This window comes from Sapajus apella, unplaced genomic scaffold (assembly GCF_009761245.1).
Source record: "Sapajus apella isolate SASKATOON/1434 unplaced genomic scaffold, GSC_monkey_1.0 scaffold6, whole genome shotgun sequence".
In the NCBI taxonomy this organism is placed as follows: domain Eukaryota; kingdom Metazoa; phylum Chordata; class Mammalia; order Primates; family Cebidae; genus Sapajus; species Sapajus apella.
In genome coordinates this window covers 30,888,571-30,900,924 of record NW_022436946.1, presented here as the reverse complement: position 1 = coordinate 30,900,924, position 12,354 = coordinate 30,888,571, and the positions used below count along the sequence as shown (strand labels likewise).

At 35.4% G+C, this 12,354-nt stretch overlaps 1 protein-coding gene across 14 annotated transcripts in view; it reads right to left on the bottom strand.

The window, feature by feature from the left end:
• The window catches only part of FAM184A (family with sequence similarity 184 member A), a 123,565-nt gene that overhangs the window by 47,208 nt on the left and 64,003 nt on the right, over nt 1–12,354 (bottom strand). For all 14 annotated transcript variants that reach the window (XR_004267836.1, XR_004267837.1, XR_004267835.1 and 11 more), the window contains exons 7-9: nt 8,133–8,294; nt 4,537–4,658; nt 3,935–4,085 (exon numbers count right to left, since the gene is read on the bottom strand). Coding sequence is in view for 11 of the 14 variants with exons in the window: in XM_032274921.1 (XP_032130812.1) it covers nt 3,935–4,085; nt 4,537–4,658; nt 8,133–8,294 (435 nt within the window). In the remaining 3 variants the exon portion in view is untranslated. The remainder of the gene's footprint in view (nt 1–3,934; nt 4,086–4,536; nt 4,659–8,132; nt 8,295–12,354) is intronic.

The following is a 12,354-nucleotide window of genomic DNA, read 5'->3' as shown; positions in this document are numbered from 1 at the left end:
CATCACTTTGGCTGGTTAGAAAATAATCTGTAGGTGGGCAAGAGTAGAAACAAGGAGACTAAACAGAGTAACAGCTGCAGTGCAGGAGAGAATTACAAGTGTCCTGGAATCAGATGGTAGTAGAAGTAGTGGGGAGAAGTAGGCAGGTCCTGTATCTATTTTGAAGGTACAGCAGTGTGGAGTGTTGATAAACTGGCTGTACAGTGTACTAGAGAGGAGTCCAAGATGGCTGAGCAGTGAACAGTGAACGGATGCTAGTTCTAGGAAGAGCAGTTTGGCTGAGGTTGAGGGGTGCTGGTGGTACACGGTGTCCATTCAAGAGTTGTTCTGAACACTTTTAGATATTTACAATGTTTCTATTTCACTCTTACTTCAATATTACAGTTATTTTAAGCTTCCTAAAGTAAGATTTTAGGCATGTTATTCTCTTTTCCATAAACCTTTGACAGAATCTCACAGTTTCTCAACCTTTAAACTCCTAATCTTGGAAGTCAAGGTTTTCCACAATAACCTCTACCCAAACTGCCCCAACCCTGTTTTTCTTATTACTGTATTCCTTGTAGTGCCTGGGAAATATGCATTTATGTTTAATAAAATGTTTATTAAGTGAATAAAAACCTCTGTATTTTTGTCACTTTTCTATGTTCATCCTTTGCCCTATTAATGAGTTCCACTAAAGCTGGCCTCCTCAATGAAACCTTTCCCAGGCACATTACCTATATTACCAGTTTCTTGACTCTATAGTCCTAATCAGTGGTATGTTGGTACATGTTTAACAGCTCTCTGAAAAGCAATGACCTGATATGTAGCATTTGCTAATATCTGTGATGTAAATAAAACTACCACAGGTGACTGCAAGTCATCAACGTGATGTTCCCAAATGTGGTGCTGGGAAGAGCGGTGTACAATTAGATATGATGAACTGGCAGGAGCCAACTCCAACACATCATTACTCAATAATAACTGCTTGGATCATTTTTAAAGTCACCTAATGCACAGTGACTTTTATTCTAAGTACCTATATATAAATCTTCCTATTAGATTGTAAATTTATGAAGTGTAAACATTGTGTCATATACATGACTATAATCAGCTAAACGACATTGTCTCAAAGTTCACATCTACAAAATGGAGAGTCAGACTCAAACTGTAAAATTCCACAGCTCTGTGTCTGAATGGTCTGAGCATCTCCCTTAGTTTCTCAGTCCAATGTTTTAAGGCTGAATAAGTAAATCATTATATTGGACCCAAAATAAAATCTGCCTAAAAAAGATGAAAGAAAGCAACATGTGATGGCATTTTAAAATCAAAAAATAGAAAATATGATCACAGAGAACTCTATATAATCACTGTTCCTTGGATAGAGTTGAATAAGAATGTAGTTCTTTTGCTTTAAAGAATTCAAATGTATACACTGATCAGCTCAAGAAGCATAATTAGCTTGGGACTAAAGTGTAATCATTGGACAGAAAGAGAGAACACAATGAAATATTAAAAGGAAACTAAAAGATACAAAATTGACTAAATCGTAGCACAGAATAAAAATAATAGCTTTTGGAAAATTCCATGAAGTGAAAAACATCTGATTCAAGTAAAATGAAAATTTTATTCTTTTTAATGCTCACTTTTAGACAGGCAGGCCAAGATGGTTGGCTTAAATCTAATTTAACTCTCAAGAGATTCATAGGAAAAATGAGTTATTTCATTTCTTTGTTCTAAATAGGATGAAATTCAAGTGTGTTTAACGGATAAAAGTCTCGTGTTTTCACTCAGAAATAGTTAAAATATGTGAAAACATACATCCTTTGATACTTTTTCATAGTACATGCCTCTGTCTAAACCCTAGCCACTCCAATTCTATTCCCCAGTTTTACTCCTCTAATATCACAAATTCCAAGACAGGTCTGTTTCCCTTACGTGCTGAAGCCTTGCGAGAGCTAAAGGAAATAAGTGAGACCAGTAGCAGTGAGTGCAGTTAAAGGGTCGTAGGGATAGGGCTGGAGGTAGAGGTTATGAGGAACAGGGCTTAGCAGCAGGGTCAGGCAAGCAGAAAGTGGTAGAGCAGACTTCACAGGCTCTACCCATCCAAAGGAGTCCAGAGAAGAAGATCCAAAGGGGCAAGAAGGAAGGTTTTGTCCATAACAAAGTTCCATTTAAAAAGAATCACTGGTCCTACTATAATTTTTTGTCATCTAATATGCCTAGAAAGAATAAAACCTTGATAGTATCATACCCATTTTTACTTTAATGGGGTATCTTTTTGTGCACTTGTTTTCTTAACTTTCTTTAGGCATAGACAATCCTGGAGTGCAACAGCTATTTGCCAGTTTCTTTATGGTAACGTAAGTGCCTAAACAATTTAAAAGTGGGGAGAAAGGAAGACATCATAATCTTGGAAATAGTCTGATGGCACAGAGCATCACAGAACAGTTTTACCTTGGGAACCAATTAATTCCTGGTTATCTTGATATTTATGGTTAATCTGCTTTGAAAACTGATTTAGAAATTTTTTCTGTAAAGCTGGCAGAAACTGGAGCTAATATGTAATAAACTGTTTTATGATATGCAGGACTACAAGATGCAAAGCATTAGGTCCTCTCAGGACAGAACACTGCAGAATAGACACCCAAAGGAAAAAAGAAGAAACAAAATTCAGAGATGTATAGATGACATCCGACAAATTAATACAATAGAGATTAAAGGAATAACAAATAAAACAATTTGACAGAAAATAGGCAGAAGTGGTGAGCCCACTTTATAGTACAAACCCAGCCAAAAACTATCTATGTTCAATACTTTCTGGTTGAAAAAATACATATGTATTAAATAATCAAACTAATTTAATCTTTCTAGGTGCAGAATCTTACTATTCGTCTATTGATAGAAGATTAGTACCACTCTACCCAGTAAAATCTGTCCTTCTGGGTCCCTAAGAGGAATGTAAAATAAGTCTATCATAAGCAATGCTAACGTCCAAATTCCAGTAAAAGTTGTTTCCTTGTTCTTATTTTTGAGTTTCAAAAGTTTCAAATGACAAAAGCTCATATAGACACACATGTAAATATACATATGTATTCTCTCTTTTCAGAGTAACATTACGAATTATTATGAGATACAAGTATTCCTGAAAGACACTGCATGTATGTACCTATGTAACATATGATTTTACAAAAAGCCTATACTGTTTATTTTGAAATTCATCATGCTTACAAATAGAAAGATAATAGAGGTTTCTGGCACTAAATTATTGAGTTGCTTCTTGTCCAAGTTCTGCACTTGCTAATCAACAGGTGATTCAGGCAGTTAATCCTATTTAATTACTCACTCTGCAGAAGAATGCTAAGAATTAATAAATTTAAAAGTTGTCTAAATGAGTGAAAATGTGCAAATTCTTTTAATTACAGTTACAAATATTAGGGAAATAAGCATAAGAACACAGATTTAGGAATATTATCACCTTTTGTTTATGTTATATTCTAAGGGGCTTAAAGAATTTTGAAGGATAACAGGCAATACTCCATTAGTGAGAAAAGCCGTTCACTTTTAGTAACTGGTTTTGGTAATCATGATACATATAATAAATTCTATCTTCTGTTATCCAAGCAGTATCTAATGACATGAAAAAACATTTTATACTTTTAAAAAATAGGCAAGTTGCCCATTTAAAATCTTGAATATTTTCAGGTCAAATATTAAACTAAAAAAATCATAAATTCTTCTCAGCATTTAGACTGCATATATAAAATAATAATTTAGCACAATGTTTTATAAGTTTATGAATATATCTTCCTGGTTTTATATATTTTTAAAAAGTTTAAGTTTGTCCCATGAAAAATAACAAAATATAGTGAATTAACACAGAGTTTTACAATATTTCCCCAGCTAGAGAATGTCAAGGGAAATGAACCTTAATCATGTACAGATTATAAATTACCTGGTTTAAAAGATCTTCTACTTTCTTCTGCCATGAATCTCTTGCTGCGTTTTTCTCTCGCTCTTTTAATTGCAAAAGTTGAGACATTGCTGACTTCTTATCCTCTTCATGTTGAAGCCTTAACTCTTCACGAAGTTTAGAACACTCTTGTCTAAAATAAGACAAATGCATTTACTTTGTAAAGAGAATTATTCCTCTGACTGACTATAACAGAGTCCACAGGTTTTTTAAGCGCTTAGTTAATCCTCTTCAAAAGTCTGTGACTCTGAGTAAAAGCAGACTACAGTTAAGGACTGTAAAGTAAGTTGAACTTACCACAAGATCACTGATTCAACAATTTATTAACAGCAGAATAGGTACTAGAACAAATAAGTCTTGTGACTTCAGGTTAGTTTTCTGCCTATTTTATATTCAAAGAAATGCAAAAAGTAAATCTGAATTCAAACAAAAAAAATCCAATTTCTCTGTATCTAATCACAGGAAATTTTAAAATACTGCTACTATGTCTTTAACAATAATAGGACAATATGAGCCATTTAAGAGAAAAACTTTCTTATATGTCTTTATTGATAAAGATTACATTACAGAACAAAAAAATATACCTAAGATTTTCAGTCCACTTGATTTCTAAGTCATGGGCTATTCTGTCCACTTTGAGCTTCTCTTCTTCTTTTATGGAAGCAATTGTTTCTTCATATTGTTGCCTTTCTTGTTGTAGCTCACCCTGAAGAATAAAAACTTTTCAATGAAGACTAAACTTCAAAAACAAAGACAGTGCTGGTTATTTTAAATAAGTAAAGTGCTTGCATTAAAACTTTTAAATTCTTACAGCACAATAATTGATAATGCTATCTGTGAAAATGACTCAAGACTTTCTGAAAATAGGTAAAACGAATTTTATATTTTAAATGTTCTTGTCTAGACTACATTTTATTAAGTCTTGTATCAGAAATTATTTAAATAAAGTCAGCATTAATCATCTTAATTATACTTTCCATATATTAAGTATCTAACAGTAAATTGATTATCCAATTACCTACACCTGTACACACATTACATAGACAGATATTCAAATTCACTCATACTCATATTCAAAAGTATGTTATTTTCTCAAAACTTAAGTATATAGCTGTACCTGACATGATAAAAATGATTATGCAGAATTTAGGCTACTGTTTTTATTATGTAACTTCAAAGTAGTGGTCTATGTGTTCAGTGTTATGATAATATGCTACAATAAACAAAATTCCTGTAGATTAGCATGAATCAAGTGGCTCCATGGAGCCTAGGGATAGAGGTGACCTGTTTGGACAACACTGGCAACCATCAGCCCCAGCCAGCAGAGCAGGTGCTCTTGGGGCACAAGGCAGAAGAGGAGCAGACGATGGTCTATCTTCCTGTTATCACAATGACCCTTTCTAGATCATCCACTTGCTAACGACATGTGGTGTGGTGGTTTTTGAAGGGTATATCCAGATTTACGAGAAAGAAGCAAGCCAATGCTGAAATTGCCATTCTACATTGTTGGCCTGGGTACTAAGCAGTAAGTATTGAAAATTGATAGCAGCCATCTTAGCCAACTGTTCTTTTCACTAAATGTTCTGCCTCTAGTAACTTCTTTTCTTTTCCACCAAAGGCAACACTAAATGGAGTAGACTGCTTAAAAAGTATTTCTTTTCCTCACTGTAAAGCACATTATTAGACATTATTGGGGTAGGTTAGAAGAAGAGAGGTACCAAAAAAAAAAACAAAAAACTTCCTTTTAAAAAGTTTATGCAGAGTTGTGATAAACCAAGATGCAGCATTTATATTTTTTAAGTTAAAATTCTCCAGCAGGGCCCAGCACAGTGGCTTACACCTGTAATCCCAGCACTTTGGGAGGCCAAGGTAGGTGGATCACCTGAGGTCAGGAGTTCAAGTCCAACATGGCCAACATGGTGAAACCCTGTTTCTACTAAAAACACAAAAAATTAGCTGGGCGTGGTGGTGGACACCTGTAATCCCAGCTACTCAGGAGGCCGAGGCAGAAGAATTGCTTGAACCCGGGAGGTGGAGATTGCAGTAAGCTGAGATCACACCACTGCCTGGGCAACAAGAGTGAAACTTCATTTCAAAAAAAAAAAAATTCTTCAGCAGAACAGAAAATGAGCACTTGATAGGGTTTTGCTTAAAAGGTTTAGCATTTAGTATTTTCTACTATTGGACAGAAGAACAATGTACACATGAAGAAGACCTCAAAGAAAGGAAACTGAATCAGTATGCCCAATTTTCAGTGCAAGGACAGCAGGGGAAAGGCAACCAGGATAAAATACCTTGAAGTCAGGAATTGGGTGTGCACCAAGGCAAGAGAGAACTTCCAAGATACCATATAAACACAACCTATATTCAACTAAAATTCATTACATATATTTTGACTGTTTACTTTTAAATATATTTGTATTTCCTTAAAATATCATTTTCCTTTTATTTTTTGACAATGGAAAAAACATCCCTTAATGGAGGTGGTCATCCAGTTCAGCTTCACACCGCAGAATGCTACCATTGAGATTATAGTCAATATATCTGGCATCACAGAAATTCAGTATATCAAGTTGTATATTGTACTAGCTCTAAATTCCAATTATTTCTTGTTATATATTAATACTGTCATATCACACAGCCACTGAAGAAAGGTAAACATAAAGAAAAGAAGATTCAAGGAAAATGAAATAATTTATTTTGTCATATAATTCAGAATGGAAGATAATAAATATACAATGCACACAGAATATAACTATATCCCAGATAAAATATAAATAGAATTATATATGCCCCATACACAAGGTAAATCCTTGTGTATACGCTTTTGAAATGTCACTAAAAAGTGCCCTTGTTTATATGCTTTTTAAATGTCATGAATTCTAAACTAAAACAGGTATTTTGAAATATTAGTAAAAGGCAGTATTTACTGAATGTTTACTATTTTGCTAAGCGCTATGCTGTAAATGGTTTATCTCATTTAATTATTACAATAGCACTGTAAAGAGTGTTATGACCCCCAATTCCTCCTTCATTGTGCTGATGTGAAAGGTGAGTCTTTGCCCAAAGTTACATACAATTTGGTGGATTCAGAATTTACATACAAACAACCTGACTTCAGAGCCTATACTCTAAACCATCTCTGTGAAGGAAAAGGTTAAGAACTCCCTGGTTACTATACAACCAGTTTTATGGATTCTTCTTCTCTACTATCTAAGACAATCTAAATCTTGGCTGTGCTTCATGAGAATGAAGAAAAAAGGCAAAGTCTTTCTGAAATTTGCAGACACAGAGAAGCGCTTAGTTGTTGTATATCAGAGTTCTAACTCTTAGTAGTAAAAGAATTGTACATTCTAATTGTTATGGGTTTAACAACTGTGTCCCCAAAAATGTTGAAGTCCTACCTACCCTCCTTCCTCCCAGTATCTCAGAAAGTGACTTTATTTGGAAATAGGGTCAGTACAGATGTATTAGGACAATGCTGAACTGAAGCAGAGTGAGCCCTTATTCCAATATGGCTGGTATCCTTTTTTTTTTTTATTTGGAGATAGAGTCTCGCTCTGTCATCCAGGCTGGGGTGCAGTGGCGTGATCTTGGCTCACTGCAACCCCTCCACCTCCTGGGTTCAAGCAATTCTCCTGCCTCAGCCTCCTGAGTAGCTGGGACTATAGGAGTATGCCACCACGCCTGGCTAATTTTTGTATTTTTAGTAGAGATGGGGTTTCACCATGTTAGCCAGGATGGTCTCAATTTCCTGATCTCATGATCTACCCGTCTCAGCCTCCCAAAGTGCTGGGATTACAGGCGTGAGCGACCATGTCCAGCTGACTGGTATCCTTCGAAGATGTGAAGATAGGCAGAGATAAAAATTATGCTGCCAAATGCCAAGGAATGACTAGTGCTACCAGAAGCTGCAAAATGCAAGGGCGGATCTTTCCTTAGTTTAGGAAGGAACGTAACCGTGCCAACACCTTGATTTTGGACTTCTAGCCTCCAGAGCTATGAGACAATAAATTTCTGTTGTTTTCAATCCCCCCGGTTTGTAGTGCTTTGTTATGGTAGTTCTAACAACAAATATACTAATTATATACAATATGCTATTTAAATAGCTGTATGTCAAATGGCTAAGTTATAGTTTTACTTTGCTGCTGTTTAGATTGCAGTAGAATTATGAAATTACCTCTACATTTAATAGAGCATCCTTGGTCTCCTTTAGTCTGTCTTTAGTCAAGTCAAGCTCATTCTGAAGCCTTTCCTGGGATTCCTGAAGACTAGCAATAACTCCTTCTGCAGAGCCAAGACCTTGCTCACTTTTCTTTACCAGATCTTGGAGGCGGCCAATCTGTAAGTAAATAAAGTACTTTTAATATACTTCATTGTAATAGAATAGCAAAACTGTCTTACAATTTCTACCTAAAGTTTTTAAATTTAGTTGTAATTTTACTGAATGGATCATTTCCTGATTAATCTGGAAAAAGCACTCAAATAACCATGACAGCTTTCTTCTGTTATGTTTTGAAAAGACTTTCATATTTAAAATTTTCTTTTTTTCATGACAACCATGTAAAGGAATAGATATACCTTTGTTTAGCAAAGAGAATTCCTAGTTCTACCATGCAATAAAATAACTGAAAGAAGCTGAAGCAAGATAAGATTATATAAAAGAATGAAACAAAATTTTAGATTAAAAAATATTAAATTTAATCGCATATTTCATTTGAATCAGTATCTCCTGCTATTTCCAAAGGAGATAAATTTAGGACAAAATATTGATAAGCTGGTATATGTATCCTAAACTAGAATAAGTTATGATTCCTGTCTTTCCACATAAAATTTGTCTCATGAAATCTTTAAGCGTTGAATTTATACACTCTTGAAATTAGGAGCTAATAGACAATTGCTGATTAAGCATATCCCTACCCTAAAGTTATGAGTACTAAAATCCATACGTGACATATTTCAAATTATTTAGGGACAATGCTATAAAGTAAAAACCCCATTCTTTTTTTTTTTTTTTTTTTTTTTTTTTTTGAGACGGAGTTTCGCTCTTGTTACCCAGGCTGGAGTGCAATGGCGCGATCTCGGCTCACCGCAACCTCCGCCTCCTGGATTCAGGCAATTCTCCTGCCTCAGCCTCCTGAGTAGCTGGGATTACAGGCACGCACCACCATGCCCAGCTGATTTTTTGTATTTTTAGTAGAGACGGGGTTTCACCATGTTGACCAGGATGGTCTCGATCTCTTGACCTCGTGATCCACCCGCCTCGGCCTCCCAAAGTGCTGGGATTACAGGCTTGAGCCACCGCGCCCGGCCTCAAAAACCCCATTCTTACAAAATGGCCAAACCTATGAAATTTCTACAAAAATTAAAATTGGTAATTTAAAAATAATACCTATTTCTCCTTGTAAATACAGACATGACAAAGAAAAATACAAAAATTCTCCTTCAATCCTTCTCTGACCTATAATTCCCTACCCAGGTACACAGCCTCCCTGACCTCTGTAATTTAAAAATAATACTTGAATATTTCTCCTTGTAAATACATACATCACAAAGAAAAATACAAAAGTCATCCTTCATTCCTTCTCTGACCCACAATTTCCTCCCCAGATGCACAGTCTTCCTGTCCCCTCTCCATGAAGGTATATGCTCTGCAATACTGTTGGTGGTAGTATTTTATCTTGTTAGTGTCTTTAATGGAATGCTAACCTCATAGGATAATTAGGAGAGCTACACATCTTTTCTGTGCTCTGAAATATTTTCAAAGCAAAAGAATTACCTGTTTCTTGAAAGTCTGGTAAAATTCATCCATTAAATCCTCTAGGCCTAGTGTCTCTCTGGATACCTGTTAGACTTTTTCTTTCACAGTTTTAATTTTCATTCTTTGGTGAGGTTGTACAACTAACTACTCTGAGTCATTTCAAAAATTTAAATTTTCATACAGACATGTTTTTCCAATTTTTTAAAATTTACTGGCATATTTGTATATAGTATTCACTTACGATGTTTAAAAAGTTAGTATGTCCCTATATTTATGAGTGCTTTCTCTAGTCTATATTGTTTACTTATATCTTCTATACTTTTTAATTGAGGGGAGTGTCATAAATATATTTATAGTGGTGAATGAATGACAGTAAGGAATGAAGCTATGACAGAGCTGAAAGAACTTGGCAGAAAAATCTAGTTTAAAGTCAAAGGTCGGTCACCATAAAATAGGAGTGAGTAATAATCCCACCTCATGGAGTTACTATAACAATTGAAATTCAAGGATATATATGAAAATACTCTTTAACCAGAAAGCAATATACAAACATTAGGTCCCAATCAATAAAGAAAAAACTAAATTTATCAGCATGAAGAATAATATTCTAGAATCCTGAAAATGCTCAGATGAATAAGTTATGCAAAGAAATGCAATATGTGATGTTCATTGCAGCATGATTCACAATTCAAAGACATGGAATTAACCTAAATATCCATCAATGGCAGATTAAATAAAGGAAATGTGACACATATACACCATGGAATACTATGCAGCCATAAAAAGGGATGAGATCATATCCTCTGTGGGAACATGGATAGAGATGGAGGCCATTATCCTTAGCAAACTAACACAGGAACAGAGAATCAAATACTGCATGTTCTCATAAGCGGGAGCTAAATGATGAGAACACATGGATACAAAGAGGGGACCAACAGACACTGGAGCCTACTGGAGGGTGGAGGTTGGGAGGAGGGAGAGGATCAGAAAAAATAAGTATTGGGTACTAGGCTGGGAGATAAGCCCCTGTGACATGAGTTTGCCTATATAACAAACCTGCACATGTACTCCTGAATCTCAAATAAAAGTTAAAACAAAACAAATGCAATATAGAAATAAAGATTAGTATTCAAGTAACATAAAGAATTCAAAGAGAAGGTATATTAGGGCAACTATAAATCTAATTAGAGACAATATTTAAACAGGCGAAAACTTCAAACTTCTGCAAAGTTAAATGTAATAAAATATAAAAAGCAAATAATTGTTGGACATAACTGATCAGTTTGTTTTCTTAAATATAATAAAAATGAATACATGGGAAAACATCTATTGTCTCCTAATATCAAAATCTCCTTTTGGCTTTTGGGGCATCTACTCACCTTCTCTACTAATCTATGTGGTCTTAGAAGCATTAAACGTAAACAGAATAAAGTGCTTCATCATCTCATTTTGTTGGTATGGGGAGTGGTTCAGGGACAGGCATGTGGTTTAAGCTGATCTAGTCACAGTGAACTCAGGACTTTAAAAAGGAGCTACTAGAAAAGTTTTTTTGCAAGCTGCACATATGCCTCAGGGAATGTATGACTGAAGCATGAAGTCAACACAGAGAACCAACCCAATTTAAGGAGAAAAGAAAAGCTGAGTTCCATTGTCACAATTTCAGTTCTGAATCTAGTCTTATCGGGTGCTAACATGATCTCTGAACTTTACAGTCACATGAGTCAATAAATTTTCTTTTTCCTTAGGCTAGTTTGAGCTAGGATTTCTGTCATTTGCAACAGAAATCAATACTCAGATTCTCCTTATTGATGTACAAACTTAGGGAATACAGTAAGTAGAAATCTCCTCCCTGAAATACCCATATTTGCATATTTGTTCTTCTCTAATTCACTCTCCTTTCAACATTAGAGTGAGTTTTTTATAAGTTACAAATATGGACATGAGTATAAGCCTCATCCACTGCACAAGCATCCACATATGTTCACTTAGCATCTTTCGACTGCTTTCCACTGCCCTTAGGATAACTTGCAAAATCTTTCATGGGGCTTACAAGACCCCCCACGGCATAGCATCTGCCTAAATCTCCTGCCTCAGCATGGCATCCCTTCTTCTTGGTCTTTACAGTCATTGAGAGAAAGAGTAACACTAGAGTTAAGAATTGAGTTCTGAAAGCACACTACATGAAATGGAATCTGGCTTTACCTACTTATTATGTGCTGACCTGGGCAAGTTATTTAACTTAGTAACTGGTACCTACCGCACAGGGTTGCTGTGAGGATTAAAGGAGAGAACCATATAAAGGAGAGGCTACGTAAAACAAAGTCTTGGACTCAGTAAGCACTAAATAAATATAAATTATTATAGTTGCCACCATACTCCATTTTTTCTGGTGATATGGTTTGGCTGTGTCCCCACCCTAATCTCATCTTGAATTGTAACTCTCACAATTCCCACATGTCGAGGGAGGAACACAGTGGGAGGGGACTCAATTATGGGGGAGTACAGAATTGAATTATGGGGTAGGTCTTTCCTGCACTGTTCTTGTGATAGTGAATGAATCTCATGAGATCTGATGTTTTTTAACAAACAGGAGTTTCCCTGCACAAGCTCTGTTTTTGCCTGCTGCCATCCATGTAAGATT